Source organism: Apteryx rowi, unplaced genomic scaffold, assembly GCF_003343035.1.
Source record: "Apteryx rowi isolate R43461 unplaced genomic scaffold, aptRow1 scaffold_39, whole genome shotgun sequence".
NCBI classification, from domain to species: Eukaryota; Metazoa; Chordata; class Aves; order Apterygiformes; family Apterygidae; genus Apteryx; species Apteryx rowi.
The window spans coordinates 1,126,016-1,144,262 of NW_020450418.1; the positions used below are offsets into that span (position 1 = coordinate 1,126,016).

An 18,247-nucleotide genomic window follows, 5' to 3' on the forward strand; every position below is an offset into this window, starting at 1 on the left:
ATTTCATGTTTCTGAAGTTCTATTTTATAGATATCACGCTAAAACAAAGCGTTTTTTCTTAGTTAAAGATCCCAGTTTCGTCTGTGCAGGGCACTGCAGGTAGCCAAGCGGCACGTGCAGAACTCGTAGATTCTCTGCGGCGCGGGCGAGACCTTTCCCGTACGATATTCCCGTCACGAGGACTGCTGGTATCCTTTGGTTGAACCTAAGGGCGCTGGTTCTTCCCAGTGTCTCTGACAGCACGTCGGGTCCTCAGGCACACGCCTGGTTTTGCSACTGCGTTTGCGTCACAGCAGCCTGCGGACAGCGATGTCTCAGGGCCCTGCGGCGTCTTGCTCCCGTGCGCCAGGCGTCGGACGTGTCCCCCCCTCGCACCCTTTTCCCGGCTGCTCCCGGCCCCCCCTGCGCCTCCACGGTTGTTGCTGTCTCCCGGGAGATGTCTCCTCCGGCGCTCCTGCTCCAGCTCCGCTCGGGGCAGTCCGGAGGGGCGCACCTAGTCCTTCCCGGCTTCCCACCTCTGCACGCTTTCCCGGGGAAAGTAGTGCACGGACTGAGAGGTTTTATGAACTCATTGCCTAGACAAAATCCAAGGTATGTGACCTTGCTTCTCACTGGTATGTGTTTGGGTTCGCCGTCGGTTCTGCCTTCCCAAGGGTTGCCAACTGAGCCCATCTAAGAGCTGTTCAGGGTCTTCCCACTTCTCAAACCCATGTCCTTTGGCTACACCCTTGACATGCTTCTCTTCAGCCTTTATAATGAGCTTCCTGAATCTGCTTTTTCCAGTGAACTCCAGAAACAGTCTTACCGAAAATCCCAGTGCTGAGTTTCTGATCACATCCAAAGCACTCTTGTTTCTCGGAGTTGCACTTTTTCCTTACTCTCACGTGAACTTTCATTAACTTGTGCTCTTTGCCTTTATATTTCCTTCTATCTTAATCATTCAGGGACCATCTTGGTTTCTGGCCCTCTTTTCTTCTGTTCCTTGCTGGCATCACACAGTTTCATTTCTCCTCACGTAAACAAGATTTTCTTGTCCACTGCTACAATCGCTTTCAGCTATCAAATATGTCTTCTCCTGTGCTAAGTCTTCATTCTCCTACTGCCTCTTCAATAGCTAGTGGTAGATGTTCCCTCAGCTACCTCAAGTTCAATATAATGAAAACTGATCCTGCATATCTCTGCCTGATTTGCTTTCTCCCTTCTTCATTTCTATGGATAATTTCACTGGCTTTTCCATCAGCCAGGCTCAAAAACTGGTTGTCATGTTTGTTTATTCTTTATTCCTTCTCAGAGGGCTGTGTCACCACATCCTGCTGTTTCAGTGTTATGTTAGAATGCATCCTGTTCATCCCTGTTACCAAAATCCCTATGTATGTCCTCGTCACTTCTCACTTTACTTTATCCTCCTCCYTTTAACCACCTCATTTCTCACCTCACTCAACTCAGTTCCATCTAAAATGTTACTGCTAAATCATCTTCTTTCCCTGCTGCTTGTGTCATGTCATTTCCTATTGAAATGCCTTATCTGCCTGCCATCTCCTTTGTTAAATTTAACATTTTCTTCCAAAGTAATATATGTACTCTCCTATCCATCATACAACTTTACACTATATCTTTCCTTATCTCTTCTTGCATTAGTCAACCCAGTCATCACTTCCAGTTGCTCTTCTTGCAGATTCCTGCTTTCATCTCTGCACTCTTTAAGTCCAGAAAAGTCTCCATCTTCTACCATGTCACAGTCCAAATATTTCCTTAAAAATACTGCAAAATTCCTGATGATTATTCTCAAAAAGAAACAAAAGCATCCAGGTTTCTTTTGGATCAGACCTTCCAGTCTTTAGCAAAATCTGAAGAGTATTTGTCCAACTAGATGTGTCCCTTGAGGCAAGGACAACATCTTCTATATTTTGTATTACACTAACTACAGAAAACCACTAGGTATAAGAATAGGGCTCAAATAACATGCTGTAGTCACAGAGCTTCCTGCTTGGGTTTTCTTCTTTTTTTATATATATTTAAGGCTCAGCTGTAGCTTTGTAATAGATTGTCAGACAGGACTAGGGGAAAAGTTGTTCACTGAGATATAAACACAAATAATAAAATCAGTCACAAAAGCACTATCGTGGACAATGTTACAATTACACTGAGCGTCTTTATGATATTGCAGTGAAATACAGTGGCCTTCCGGTGGGTGACTGTGCCTGTCGCATACTGGTGAAAGAGTGGTGGAGTGTTACACTGGGTAGGAAACACCATTACACCAGAGAATTTCTGTCCTCTTAATAAAAATAAAACAGACTTCACTTGTTTCRACGGTAGTCTCATGTACAGTACAAACACTATCATAAAATCCTGTACATTAGAAATGATATATAGCTGTTSTGTATCTGTTGATACAATGGATGGAGGGCAGTCAAGCACGGCTAGCACGGCCCGCACGTACTCACGGCTTACRGGGGCCAAACAGCTAGGGGAAGGAGGGAGCTGTGGCTGTTGATTTGCCTTTCGGATGAAGCTCTCCAACTTCGGGGATCGTGGGCAGGAATAGTCAATATTACTTGAAGGAGAAGATTCCTTCTGTGTGCATGGGGAGTGCCAAAAGCCGTCRCATTGCGTCGGTGCCGATTGCTATAGGCAGCAGTATGGGAAAACCCCTAAAAAGGAAGGGATCTGCCAGGGCTGTGCCGCGAGAAGGAAGGCGGTGCCTTGCCCGTCACCGCTCCTGGCGCTGGGGCTGCGGCTGGAGCTGGAATTGGGGCTGGAGCTGGGGCTGGGGCTGGAGCTGKGGCTGGAGCTGTGCYGGGGCCGGCGCAGGGTCCTCCCCRGTGGCTGGCGGCGCTGCCTAGCCRAGGCGAAGGCGCTGCTCACAGCTGCTCCGCTTGGGCCTTTTTGCACTTCTGCAGGAGGGAAGGATTGTGCCCTCTCGGACTTCAGAGGTAGGAATGTGTTATACTCTCTCCGCAGAAGCGAAGCCTTACCCACGGCAGACCGAGGCRTGCCGCAACGCGCTGCTTCGCTGGTAGCGTCCCTTGCGCTTGCTGCGTCGCTGCCCTCCGCTGTAGCTCTGCTCCTAACGGCGTTTGATGCTCAAACACAAGGTGAAGCAGACCTGCAGTAGCCGTGCAGGAGAGCTCGAAAAATTGGTGACCGAACGCTTTGCCCGTTGCTGTTTGCACCGCTTAAGGAATTAATTCCAGTCCCAAAGAGGCGGTGAGCGGGGCTGCCGCAGCCAGCCCTCCTCTCCCCCGACCCGCCGTGTTTGCTGCTTTTTGTTGGGAAACTGCAGTCAGGAAAGAACTGCTTCTCACTGCATACGGAGAGGTGGGGTCTGCAGCCCAGCTCTGGGGTGAAGAACTTGACTTAGAGGTATTGGAAAAGAGGCTATAAAATACTTGTCTTTCACCAAACGAGTCTTTCTTTATTGAAAAGCAAAGCATACGGGGATTCAGCTAAGGCAATGTAAGTGCAAAAGATGTACTTACAGCACCTGGGAGGGATTAAGCAGGCGATTCCTTAGATTCTCAGTATCTCTTTCCAGACTCCCAGGTGTAACACTTCTATATTTGTAATCCAATTTTTCTCATGCTTTTTATATGTACTGTGAGGATTGGCTATATTTTATATATGAGGAGATTGATTACATTATAATTAGAAAAGGGAGTTGGCTACAATATGATTTAATATGTTACTATAAAAAACWGTTTCTAACTTGCCATCACCTTTGCCTGTGCAGCCTTTCTGAAGGAACTCGGCTACGTGTCCCACAAGCTACGCTGCCGTGGCCCGGGCTGTGCCGGACCGTGCTTCCCCGCAGGGAGCTCAGCACGGCAGCGCTTGCTTCACGAAGCAAGACGGGTGCACTTAGGCTGAGGCCCCCGTTTTTTACTTGATAATTCCAAGTTATGGTGAAAATAAGACGTCCTTTCTCATGCTGCAGAAGCAACAGCAACTGAAAAAGCATCTCTGCTCTGCTCTGCTCTGCAGTCCTTTCCCACTGCACCAGTAAGCTTTACTGTGCTGCATTGCTTACGCATGCATGAGCCTAACTGGGAACGTAACTCCAGCCCTTGGAAAGGARAAATGAGGAATGACAAAGAGCTAAAGCCCGGGTGTCAATCCCATATGAAATGACGGCACACGTAACTCTGGGCTCTGGGAACAAGTACAAGCTGAAATACACTGTCAGCCAGAGACTAAATTCTTATTAATGTCAGTCAGTCAGGTTGCAGGGGTAGCAGACCTTGTCAGACAAAGTCACTGTCTTCGTTGCGTTAAAGAGCCAGGTGGGAAAGCCCTCCTTGCCAGCTGCCCGTGGGGAGATTTGATGTGGGGGAGCTGAGTGCTTCACCCGGTTCAGCTGTGCGGGTGGGGGTGTTAACATGGCTCCCCTCCCAGCTGGGCCTCGTTCCCCCAGCAGCCGGGAGGGCTGTCGCCACACGGCACGGTGCTGGCCTGGGTGGTGGGCTAGCCACTGGGGTCCAYGGCTCTGCGGGGGCTGCCTTTGGGGGCTGTGGGTGTCGGGCCCCTGCCGGGCCGGGTCTGCAGTGTTCCTGCAGTATTCCCTGCAGCATTCCCTGGCTGCGCTGCTCTCCTTGCTCAGCGGCATGGCTTTCTCCTCTGCCAGCCCCAGCTGCCTCTGGCAGCAGCTGCTGCAGCAGCGCGGCTTCTTTGGCGAGAATTGGATGACGTTTGACGTCCGGATGGAGCCCTTGCCATGCYGGGGGAGTCCCGATCAGCGGCTCTCCGTTCCCCTGCAAGGTAAGATCTGGGAGCAAGCTCGGCTCTTTACCCTGGCTGTGCAGCGCCACCGGGTACAGCAAGCCAGAGTCGCCAAGCCCTGCAAGCCACGGGTGACGTTTAGGGTTTGCTGGTCTTAGCAGCGCTGCCATAAAATATCCCGGAGCGTGCAATTAAGTGAGGCAAGCAGGTCCCTTCTGCAGCAGGCGCTGGGAGAGCCTGCGTTTCCCCCTGGGTGGCCATCTCCCCGGGATTCCAAGGAAATGCTGCTCCTCTCCCTCTTTGAGGTTTGAGACAGCTTTTATTGGCAAAACATGCCATATTACAATATATGTAATTATATAATGTATGTGTGTGTATAGTAATATACAGTATATGTTTTTATATATACAATGCAATTATGTAATATATAGCACTTTGGAGGAATTAAGAAAAGGTTCTCGTAATACTGCTCATGAGGTGGTCACAGGTGGATGTATGATGGGGACCAGCAGGGACCTGCGGGTAGTTATGTTGTTCTAGTAACATAAGTAAGTGATATTTTTAACAACAAAGTGGCTCGGTGTAGCCAGCCATTCCTGCCCGCCTTGGGTTCCCTCCACCCTCCACCCAGCTGACCGCTGCGGTAGCTGAAAGGATAACGTGGGTGACAGCGCGGATGATAACAGCATGGGAAAGAGGAAACACAGCTGCGATGCCTCTGCACGTGGCGTTGGTGAGGATGGGCTCTTGCTAGGCTATTATGCCTCCTTCCACTGCTTGCATTTCAGGATGATTCAGATAATATTTGTTTCTCTCTTTTGAGGATTATCTAGGAAGTCCTACAAAAATTAAGCTTGTGATGTTCAAATCATCTAAAGAGAAAGATGACGAGGTGACTTATCGTGTTGTACAGGTCCTTAGCCGTAGAAAAGATCCTTGATAGTGTGAGGAATGCTCAGTCTTGCAGACAAAAACATAATAAGATCTGATTTCTGAAAGCTGAATTTAGTGAAATGCAATTTTGAAATAAGATGCGTTTCCCAGCAGCGAGGGGGTGTTTAATCGCTGGCAGYGCTCACCAGATGCGGTAGTATAAGCATCACCTGGAATTTCCACGATAAGACGCGACAGCTTTCTGCAGCCGGTGCTTCCGTCCAGCTGCTGGGAAAGCCTCTCTAGCCGGCRAGCCCGGAGCGCCACGAGAGGGATCCCGGGGCCCCTCCGGCCACAGGGTCCCCGATCTCTTCGTACTGCTCCATTTGTTCACATTTGTTCACTTTGTGCTTCTTAACCATGGCTCGCATCACTGGGAAGGTATTTTCAAAATGTTTGCCATTAGAAAATACGGTTTTATCAAAATTAAAATATTTTACAAACTCCTATAGATTTGGCTTTTGAACAACATAGGCAAAACACTTCACAGTAAAGTCAAAGCAGAACACTGCTTTTTATTGAGATAAGTTTTGTTTCTACTTTACTATTACAAATTTTCATTTTATATCCCACTGGGGTTTCAAACCCAGTTGAGGTTTTTCATTACTTTTTCTTCATGTCAGATATTTCCATGTGAACATCTTTTCCAGTGATAAGTGAAATACAAATTCAGCTTGTTTTTCTTATTCCTTCTCCTTATTTCTTCAGAATTGTCTAGGAGGCCAACAAAAAAGTTATTGCCCCGTTTTTCTCAGCAGGGATGAGGAGGGAAAGCAAGTTTTGGCCCGTGGCGGTCGCTGCCTGCTAGATAACCTGGAGAGGAGACCGGGGCAGAGGAGAGGAGAGAGCCGGCGGCCGGGAGGGGAGACGCTGGCACTTGGGAAGGAGCGGGCGAGATGGGGAGCGGGGGTGCAGTGACATGGCGGGCGGCAGGGACCCCACCGCCGGGGCCGGGGCAGCGCCCGCGGTGCGAGCGGAGGGCGGGAGCCATCCATCCGCGTGCGCCGAAGGAAAGGCACTTCGTCCGCTCCAGGYGCCCGTCGATGGTGGGGCTGTCAGTGCCCTTTCTGTTTGGAAATCTGATTACAATTGCATATATAATCCGGCTTTCCTACCGGCGTTCGGTCCCCCGTGCCGCTCCAGTGGCGGTCTCCGCCGAAGACGCATTTGAGGGTTAGAGCGCGCTGAGAGTCCTTCGTTCCCCCGAAATTAAAGTGAACGTGTTTCTCATCTGTTCTTATCAGTCAGTCCGCTAAAATCTGCGTACTGAACAACGAATGGATATATCGACCAGCTATTTCACCGCTCCGTTTTCGTGTGCCGGGCCCAGGAAGGAGAAGCCTGCACGTCACCCTGATGCGGCACAGCCTGAGCGGCCGGAGGCCTCCTGGAGCCGCCCTGGCGGGTTCCTGCTGCCCAGGGACCTGCCGGCAGCCATCCCTGTCTGCGGGGTCGGTGACAAATAAACCCTAGCAAATCTCTCCTCTTCCCCTTCCAGAGGTGCAGAACCTCAAACAAGAAGCTTCATTGCTGTTGAAAATATTACACTGTAATGGTTATTTAACCTGGAAGATAGTCCCACAGCTCCAGAGAGCTGCTGTCAGTTAACTTGTACGTATTGACTTGGGAGAAGAACTCCTGAGTTTTTTGATTCCTTCGCTTAACTTCTAGAAACATGTTTTTTCTTGAGTGATAAAGACATACATCGCTCAGATTTACAAACATCTTTCTGAGGTACTGTAAACTGAATGAAAGCACTGCATTTACCACATTACTCATGATGTTCTGCTGTCAAATGGATGTGTACGTTTTAGATGATATGATCCCTCTCCAGCAGCTCATGTGGGAGCAGCTGTCCAGGTCTCGCAGGAYGCGGAGGCTTTTGCAGAATGGATTTGAGTAATGGGTTCATTGCGGGGATCTACACAGAAATATGATAAATTATCCTTTTGCATGGAAATAACTCTTCCGTATGTTTGAGATCCTGAAAATGCTCGGAAATGAATGCATGCTTTTTCAGGCCGTTAAGTGCACTCAGGAAACTGTGGGTCGTTGCCTTTGAGAGGTAGATTCTGGCAAATTCCAAAGTGTGTTTCTGTTTCAGTGGAAATGTGGAAACMTCTCTGAACTTCAAAGGAGAGTGATACTGAACTTCGCTTTTACAGGAAGTGGGAAAGCTCCAGCCTTCCCCAGACCTTTGTTTTCCCTCCAGACAATGTTTCTCTGCTAATTAAAAATACGCTGTGCAAGCTTTTAATTTTCTTTGCTCACAAACGCATAGCCACCTGCAAGAGCTGAGAATTTCCAGCTTCTCTCAAGTCCTGTCTGACCCCAGCCCGTTTGCGTGGCTCAAGGGCTGGCAGCGGCTGGGCGGCAAAAGGCCTGGGGAGCACGTGCTGCTGGAGGGCTCCGAAAGCGCGGAGGCATTGGTGGCATCCAGCGTTAAGAGCTAAACATCTGTTCAATTAAGAATATTTTAAATCTAAGACAGGACTGAAATCTTCAAGCCACCACAAATCTCTGCTGTAGCTGCTGCTTCAACCGGCGACCAGGGCTAACGGCTCCTGCAGTGGTGTTGGCTGTCGTTGGTCCACGTAATAATTAGCACCCAATTTCCCGTGGCTGATGAGAGAACGGATCACCCGTGGAATCACAAGGTGAAGTGCTGAGGCCTTAAWTGCAGTATATCTGCAGGAGCATATTTTATATTATAGAGTGTGCACTGTGAGAACCTTAATTTATAATATTTACAGTGATGCTATCTCTGAATTTGTGTGGAAGAACTTGAATCGATTCAACAAACTCATTTGGGTGACAGGCAACCTTTTTAATAAACAGAAGACAAACATGAAAAATAATTCTAGGTAGGCTATTTCAGAAGTGGTTGCAGCCATAGCACCTCGGGGTAGGCATCTCGCCACGTTTGCATTCACACCGAGCACGCTGAAATTTGTGAACGTTATTTACTTGTATTTTATTTTGCATGCACAGTGTTGATTTGAGTTGGTTATAACCACATGCATAAGTCAAAAAACATGTGAGTGGTAGAAAAAGTCTTCAATGGAAATTGGATATTCRGGAATAGGCCCTGGAAAAGCACTTTGCAGGTTCTTTGAACTTTGCAGTTGTATAGCGAAAAGGTTGCCATCAGTAGAGATGATGTAGCTCATGTATTCCTCTGCATAAGTCATACAAGGGTCCGCACTTAGCAAAAAAATATTTACCAAATATTTTTCACATCAAAGATAAGCAGTGAAACTAAGGGTACAAAGCTAGAGAGTGAGAATATGTTGTCATCTGACAATGGATTGCTCTTAAATTTTAAATCGCAGATAAAATCTTCTTTTGAGATAATTCTAGTGAATATTGTTAAAGCAGGACTGTATGCTTATTCTGGAGCTTTGCAGGTAGTGCAATAGCAAGAAAAGTGTAGTTTTTCAAAGATGTGAGTGGTTCTGTGCATTGTATCTGTGTCCTGATTCAATAAATTGCCTACCCACTTGCTGTCCTGGAAGCCTGCATGAGACTTCAAAATTGATCTGTTTGTGTTTTTGCATCTTGTGCCAGTTCTTGTGGCAAAGAAGCTGGGCAAGGTTATTTCTACCACTTCTAGTTCTCTGCAATTTCATTGATATATTTGACCAGAATCACTTAATACATGTCACTAAATGAATTTAGAGCAATGCTGTTGAAGGCTTTAAAATGATAAAGTAAGGATAATATTTAATTTTTTGATAATAGATTGTATACTAGATTTATACAATTGGAAGGGAAATAAATACAGCCCTCGTAAGCGTATATACATGCTATACAGTTGATGAGCTGTATTTGGGGCCTGATCCGCACCGCGCGGGGCCGGTTCTCCTCGGCGCTGGGCGCGCTCGGCCACCGCTTGCGTTTCCTTGCAGCAGTGCTCTGCTGCCTGGTGGTGAGGGCCCGCGGGCTCCTCGCGCTCCCCCCCCCCCAGCAGCGTGCGGCCTCTCCGGTCAGGTTGCTTTCCCCCTTGATTAAAGTCAAATTGCATCAGCATAAACTGCGGGAAAAACAGGTGCGGTGGGAGGCAGTTGTTCCCATCCTAAGAAATTATGCCCTCTTATTCCCAGAGGACTATGTGAATAGTAAATAGTTAATAGCTGTCTAACAACTTTAAATATAAACCGCTTACCAGTAATGAGATGTAGTAGTTCAGAAAAATCTGCTCCTGCCCTGTGGGTTTGTGCAGCCGTAGCTGTTGGTGAGCTTTCTGCAGAGTCTGCCTCACGCAGCCGTCGGTGTCCGCCCCAGAAGCGTCGCCGGCGAGGGCCCGTGCGGAGCGCTGCAGGCGAGGTACCAGCGCAGGACTGCGGCACACGCGTACGGCCTTTACGTGTGTCGTACAACCGCGCTCTGAGCTGCGGCTGCTGCTGTGCCGCTACAGTACACACGTGCACGACTGCCCGTTTTCCCACTTTCGACCCTTCGCTCTTGATGGAACCTAGAGTTTAATCTGTCAAAGACAACTTGCGTTCCTCGCCACTGCCGTTGGCTATTTCTGAAAAAGCACGGAAAAAAACTCTGTACTTTTTGAAGTGCATTGAGGAGGTATTAATAAAATATCCCAGAGACTGATCGGTTGATCGAATTGTCGCAACGGTGTTTGGGTTCAGGTGATGGTTTTTAGGTTACGGGGTGACAAACTGGAGCAAAGCGGCGAGGCACTGCCGCGGCATCCAGGGGTGTCACGTTCCGGCTGGGGAGCAGAGTGTGGGGTGAGGAAACGGGAAGATCGTGAACGTGGGGTTTTTTTTTCCTTCCATTGATACCCTTTTACTTTGCAGAATGGTTTTATTTTCAAGTGGCCGTTACAGAAGGTTCTGTAACACCCACGTGTAGCATCTGCACCTTTGGCGCTTTTGTCCCTTCCAGACAGAGACAAAGAAAAGTGCTTTTCGCAGACACCAAGAGGGTGTGCTATGGTATGCTGTTGTTACTGCTCTTATTTCGTCTGTATATCAACCGTAATAATCAAATATGTAATGAAATACTGAAAATTGAAGATCCATTCTGAAGTCCCAAATTCCTGCCTTGATTCATTTTGTAATACTACAAAAAATAAAGCCTTCCCTTAAGGGTAGGGCACCTACTGCTTTCCATTATTTTCCATCCACTTGGGACTGTGTCATCTTATGCCGTGATGGTCTCTGTTACCCAGCCGAAGTCTTATTATTTTCTAAATATTACAGAAAATGGAATTTAGTTTAGAATTTTGCTGATGACACAAAAGAAAGAAAAAAGTCCAGCCGTTTTTTACTTAACTGTGTTGATAAGAAATGCAAAGCGACAGAGATGAATGTATTTTAGTCTTCACCGTGAACAGCTATGGCTCTCTTAAGCACGTACGGAGTAGATGGAATGGGCATTGTTATTTTTCAAAGTACAAGAAAATTTTAATTTGATCTTCATTTCAAACTATCAGAAGCAAGCTCAAGCTTCTCTTAATTAAGCAAAAGCATCAGTAGCAGTTTGCCAGGAACTAAATAGCAATACCATAAAATGGAGGAAATTGCTGCTGTCTTTCTCATTTCGAATCCGTGGACTGTTCCTGCAATCGTAATAGAAATAGCTGTGGTTGCATCTAAACAAGGAGAATGTCCCTTTTTTTGCTCATTTGCAGAGTTTCATTTAAACTGCTTTTTTTTTTTTTTTGGATAATGACACTGTGTATGTCAGAACTCTCCTCAGATATGTGTGGTTTGATRGAACTGAACTGATTCAGCAGCTTTCCATTACAAGTTTCTCATTGTTTCATTTCAGTTTCCCCGAAGATATTTCGTATTTCAAATGACCTCGTTGTGAACGAAGGAAGCAACATTACGCTTGTGTGCTTGGCCACGGGGAAGCCAGAGCCTTCCATTTCTTGGAGACATATCTCTCCGTCTGGTAAGCACAAACACCCTGTTCCTGGGAGCTTTGCGCTAAGTTTCGCTGGGAGCAGGCTTTGCTTTTTCTATTTTCGAAAGTGTGACAGCATTACTTTTGTATGCCTTAAAAATGTGTGGGCTTAACACGGTTTTCAGAAGAGAGAAGCTTCCTCAGATTTCAGCTGAGGTCAGGGAAAACTGTACTGCTGCTTAAAATGGGACTGTAAAGTTAGAATGTAGAGATAGGGGCACAGAGAATTAGAGACCCTAAATAGGGGTATGTTTTTAATTTGGGCCCAAGCGACTTGCCAAGGACAGAGGAAGGAGGTAGTATTCGGATGTAATAGGATGAGAAGTCTGAGCAGAAGCTCTTCTCGCAGACTGTAGACGTTTATCAAACGATTCCTATGAAAACAAAAACAAGGAAACAAACAGGAACATAAACGACTCTCTAGAACCAGGAAGAAAAATTAAAAAAAAAMCAAGTCATGCAATAAATTTAATTTAATTTCACTACTATTGAACCTTACAGTTATTCTATGATACAGCATAGTTTATTAGAATGGTTTTATTGAAGAAATTAAATTCTATATGAAAAATTGCAAGCAAAATGGCATCTAAAAGTATAGTTTCTATTTAATTGCATGTTTCCTTTAACATTATTATTTTTTATGAATTCACACAAGTACGGAATTCCTCCTCCTATATCTAAAGGAAGTCTTTCCTTGTAGCTAACATTACAGGCATCTCTGCATTGGTTGACTATCTGCACTGGTTCAGAGGCTCCACAGTTGGTTCCCTGAGAGCAAACCTGAATCTGGAAGCAGGCTGGGTGCAGAGCTGAGCACGCGTAGCTCCGGGAGCCAGCCTGCTTCTGGGAGCAGTATTAGTTCAGCCGTTTCCACGTTGCAGTTCAAGTTCCAGTAGACGTGGCAATTTCTTTTCCATTTGATACAAAAAACACTTTCTGGAGGYTTTGCAGATACAAGGCAACTCACTGCGAGTTATCTTTGCTGGAGAGCGGCACCAAATATTCAGTGCCTGAAGCTGTATAAACATCTAGTCCTTTCCTAGAAATGCTGTTTGGAAGAGACCTGCAGAGGTATTTAATCATCTCTCCCCCTCAGCTGCCCCTGTTCCTTTCTCTCTGTCACTAAGAAGGGAAGAAACCTTGGCTCTGTATCTCCAGGTTACCGGTGCTGGAAATTCTGGTGTCTCATATTTTTAAGAGGATACGCCTGTTACAGGCACCACTAGTATTGCACTAGCTCTTTTATATGGCTTCTGTGATTATAATTCATTTTGAATTGAAGGTCTTTCTRTTTGCTCACACAACTTTTCTGAAATCCATGTAATTGCAGGGAAGAATACTTTCATGGACTGTCACAGCTTACCACAGCATGTCATAATACTGAGTAACAGTTTGCTTTACAAAGCAAGATTTGAAAAAAATAACTTTTGACCTTTAAAACAATGACAATGAATTCGGCTTGAAGTGTCCGTCAATGGACTAGGGAAAAAATCCATTGTAGCAAAAAATGGGTTTTTAACTAAATGTCAAACAAAATTTTTTTGGAAACTGTGCTGACGCTTTAGAGCTATAGCTGAAAACATTAGATTGTCTGTAGAAGGGAGCCGTTACAATTTTCSTGGAAAGGCAAAAACAGAAAAAGATAATTAGTGCACTCAAAGTGGACAAGGGGTAGGAGGAGGAAGTAGATCATCCTCATCTTAGACTTCAGACAAAATAAGCACAAGGTGTAATCACAAGGGTTTTCGGTAAACCCCCCGATTTTATATCTTGACCAAAGGACTGAGAATGGCAAGAGGAAAAACGTGATCCATTCAGCTACGGACTTATTATACATAACACAACAAGTATTTAAAATGAAATCTGAAGAAAGACTGATCAAAGATACTGTGGTACACGCRGAGTAAATCAAAATGCTCAGGGCGCAGCGGTGCTGTGCTCCGACAGAGCGGAGGGGATTTAGCACAGCCGACTGAAGGCTGAAAGGTGTAGTTTTGCACTCAGCAGTTCTCACTGCCAAAGATTTAACAGCCAGGCAAATACGACCTGCTCTTTGTTTTCCCTCACTACTTCAGCTTCCCGAGACCTTGTTCCTTCTGCTTCCTGATTCATTCTTTGAAGCTTATATGAATAACACCTGTAGGAGAGAGCAAAACACGTTTACCATATAATCACCATTCCATCTTCTCTGTTTGAGCATCCTGACCGAAGAATTGGCAAGTAAACCGGCAGATCTTCTATACCCACTAGTCATTATTCTTTTAGGATGTACTTTGGGGTAGGGCTGCTTGTTGGATTGTTCTTGCCTTATCTCTTACTCTCGCATCAGGAAGCAATAGGTTAGCTGAAACCCAAGCATGGCCTTAACAAATTTGGTACTTAAAAAAAACCCGCAGAATCGAATCACAGAATCGTAGAGGTTGGCAGGGACCTCTGGAGATCACCTGGTCCAACCCCTGCTCAGGTGGGGCCACCAGGATCAGCTGCCCTGGACCGTGTCCAGGCGGGTTTGAGCATCTCCAAGGCTGGAGACACCACAGCCTCTCTGGGCAACGTGTTCCAGTGTTGACAGCCCTCACAGGGAAAAACCTTATTCTTATGTTTAAATGGAATTTCCTGTATTTCTKTTTGTGCCCTTTTCCTCTTGTCCTGACACTGGGCACCACGGAGGAGACTCTGGGTCTCTCGTCTTTACCCCCACCAGGTATTTCTGCACCCTGCTGAGATCCCCCGGTCTCTTCTCCAGGCCGAGCAGGCCCAGCTCTCGCAGCCTCTCCTCGTGTGTCGGAGGCTCCAGCCCCTTCACCACCTGCGTGGCCCTTTGCTGGACTCGCTCCAGCAGGTCAAGCTCTTTCTTGTACCAAGGAGCCCATTCGTGTTGTGCACATATACTCATCATTAAAGCAGCTGGAGATGCACATCTCAAAAAACCGTAGTAACTGTGGTAGTAATTTGGTATTAACAGAACTATCGCAGGTTTACTGTCTCAGGGAGCATTGGAAACATCTCAGTCACAGCATTACTAATTTACTTGACTTCCAGATGTATTTAAACTGTTATGCTCAAAATCTTGTTTATGGGCAAAGAGGCAGCGCACCTTATATTCATTCATATATATATATATTTTTATATATGTATGTATATAAAGTCAAGAATTTATTGCTAGTGTAATTGAAGTCATAACATTCTAATTCAGGAATCATTATTAGTCTAGATCTAATTGTTACAGAAAAAGGAAGAATAATAATGTAGTTAAAATTATTATACTTCTTGGATTCTCCCCCTTTTCCTGGTATTATCCTCATCCCCTTCCCACCTGCTCCTCTGCGCCCTAAGTTGGTGGTTTCATTCTGGTGTGTTTTGGGGCATTGGGGGTTACAGCAAGTTGTCAGCAACCAGAGTTCTTCACCGGGAAGAATATGGTGTTCAYGGTGGTGGTTTCTTCTTCCTTCCTTTAGTATCCACTTGGAGTCATTTTTGTATGTTTGCTGATACRCATTTAGACCTTTCTCTTTCTTCRCTGGTCTACAGCTCCAGGTTACATCCAAATTTGCGATATATGGTGCTGTTTATGTATGTTAGATACAATTTCTGTCTTCTCTTTGCCCCTAAAACCAATTTTGTCCAGCTCTAGGTCTGCATTTCTTTAACGGACCATGGGTGGGTTTTTATAGTTGTGGGGTCCCCCATGCCAAGCCTGTGCCCATCTCTCATCACCCCATGCCTGTGCTCCTCCCTTGCGCCCTGTGTCTCCACTTCTCAAGGCCTCTGCTATYGTACCAGGCCTGCATTTCTGTACGCTACGTGCATTAGTTTTAAATATCCCGTTCTATGTAGAATGATTGCTCGTTACTGCTGTCTATATAAAATTACAATTGCACCCCACAATGATAAACAAAATGTAAAACAAATTAACCGTAGACACCTGGTCAACTAAAGAAATTGCTGTCACAGCTAAACCAAAGCTACAGGCAAGTCAAAAAACAGTTCAGAGAAGCCTGAGGCCGTGCAAACTCAGTGCAACACACATGGCCTGTTACTGAGAATGGCAATACCGTATTACAGAGCTGCATCATTAGAAAACCCATTTCTTGCAATAAGTGAACACTGATAAGAGCACTGGGACATACCTTAGTTGTCCGTAGCTGATTAATGGACAGAACTCAGTCCTGAGTGGAAGGACAAGAGGGTCCAAATAACTTTTTGCTCAGAAATCCTGTAAAATACTATGGAAGCGAACACATAACTTGTGGTCTGTCTGTTAGTCTACCAAATACAGAATTTTTCCATTTCAGTAACAACATACCATTTATGTGTTCAGGTGCATGTTCTGCTTTGCAGACAGTTATAAATGACACTCAAAACCAATTAAAATCCTATCTGGCAAACAGGAAGCCTAGACTTATTAGCAAAAAGGCAAGACGGTTGAAAACGCTAGATTTCTGTAAGGGTTTATAGTCTTCCTGCTGCAAATTACCTTTATCTAAACATAAGGTTCATCTGCAGTTTATATTTTCTATCAATTTTTGCCTATAATTCCCAGTGGCATTAATGAGGGTTACATACAAGCATCACATCCAGAATACAACTCTAAATTATATTAAAGAATTATATTTAGAATATTCTAAAATTGTTTGTCAAAGCTGTTACTAAAAGATAAGAAACTGAAATCTCTGAATACAAATGATTCAATGTAGACTAATTCCAAAATATTATCATGATTTGCATCAATGCAGCCTTTACTTGGATAAGGTTGGATTCAATTTTTTTTGAACAAGAGATAAAATGAACCTTTAATAGGAATAAAAATAAAATCTATTTAGAGATGATTTTTAACATAGTACATAAATTATTGGCCTGTAATCTTTATGGTACATGTTTAACTTGCAGTCATTATGTAAATGAATTCATTATATAAATATTCATTATACAAATCCATTATGTAAATCCACAAAATCTACACATTCAGTGTAATACCATAAGGAAAATGGAGCTGAGGTCTGTAATCTGAAAATCTTGTATTGTTGAAATGTCATCTGAATAAATTGCAGGTATTACTTATTTTGTTCTGACATTTAAGAGCAAAGTGCAGCATGAATAGTTTAAGAATGAAACCAGAATTTTAAAGAATTAAAGGTCTGCGTGAATCATAATTCTGCCTTTTAACACTCGTACGCACAGTGTTTGGCTGTATCACCACCTTTGAAAGCAAGCTCTGCAAACGCTGCCGCAGCAGTAACAACAAAAGCCGTTCAGCCGTCTTGTGATGAAACGTTGCCATTTTACAAATTTCTGGTTTGTTATGGGTTGGAACGCTTTTCCGCTGGTTTTGACAAAACTTTCCCTAGGAGAATTTTCTCAGCTGCAGCCCAGAAGAACAAATAACGCCGTGACCGCAGGTGACGCCCGGCAGGAGAGTCGGGCTGCCTGGGCGGCTGCTGAGAGGTTCAGGCTGCTCCAGGCGAAGCCCAGGTGCCTTTAGGCAGTAGTGATCATACGGTGATCACAGGAGAGACGGGCATAAAGTGCCTGGAGCATTAGCCTCACTTTTTGACTTTGTTTAGACTGCTTGACTTCACAACCATAACGCTTGTTTAGCACAAGTAGTTTTAGATGTAATTTTGTACATTTTAACCAAATATTTTAAATCCAGGTGGTTCATGTTGAAATCATATCGTTACTGCCGKAATTCACAGGCAAGGTTAGGATCTGTAAATGTGCATTGCAATCTTAGGCAACTTGTGCTAACAGCAAGTGAACCTACGTTAATGCTGTGGCATGAATCACGAGTGTGCTTTTTGGGCCCCACTTAACGCACTTGGGTTCGCATCAAGGAGGGATCTCGGAGGCTCGCTCCGTATTTGTGCGTAGTGCCAGACTGGCTTCAGTCTGCTCCCGTGAACCGAATGCCTGTTTGCTGTTGGAGCACATCTTCCCACGTAGTTTCATCTGAAAGGACTTTCGTGCTCCAAAACTGCTCTGCAGCCAAACCACAGCGCAAGAAGGGAGGCCAGCCCAGGAGCTCACCTCAACAGCGCAGTCCTGAAGCAAACTAAGATGCTGATATAGACGCACCCAAAGTGCGTAAACCGAACCCCTCAAATGAAAGAAAACTGCCGGCTGCTCTTCAGGAGTGAGCTTACCACGGTGCCGCCACGGATGGGGGTTCAACCCACAGCCCGCGGCTGCGCCGAAGTAAACCCTCTGGAAACTCATGTGATGTGGACACCAGGTCCTCAGCGCTGGGTTAACCTGCAGGCGCGCTCCTGGTACGCTGCCTTGCTGGCTAACGCAGAGACGCTGCGCAGCAGCCTGTCGTGGGGGCAGCGGGTCGACAGCGAGGGGCACCTTGATGCACGCTTTACGAGCAGGTTTCGCAGCTGCTGGCTGAGGGCAAAAAAAAATGATTGGCATGCGGGAATCTCCCGGTTTAGCCACAGCTCTGAGCGCAGTGTGCGGTGGTGTTTACTGACCGTGCCACCCCAGCTTCTCCGGCTTGTTCACGCTGAACCGCCTCCCCTCTGCCCTTTACGACGTCTTATCCAAATCCTTCGTGTGGCCCCTTGTGTCTTCTGGCTTCATATCTTCCAGTTCTTCTTCTTCTATTCCCGTTTCTTTCAGTTTTATGACCATGACTTCCAGTCTAGCTTTCAGTTCTCTTGCT

General features: G+C 45.7%; 1 protein-coding gene across 2 annotated transcripts in view; it reads left to right on the forward strand.

The window, feature by feature from the left end:
• NEGR1 (neuronal growth regulator 1) overlaps nucleotides 1-18,247 on the forward strand; it is a 304,317-nt gene that overhangs the window by 198,444 nt on the left and 87,626 nt on the right. For both annotated transcript variants that reach the window (XM_026074528.1, XM_026074529.1), the window contains exon 3: nucleotides 11,446-11,571. In XM_026074528.1, the coding sequence (XP_025930313.1) occupies nucleotides 11,446-11,571 (126 nt within the window). The remainder of the gene's footprint in view (nucleotides 1-11,445; nucleotides 11,572-18,247) is intronic.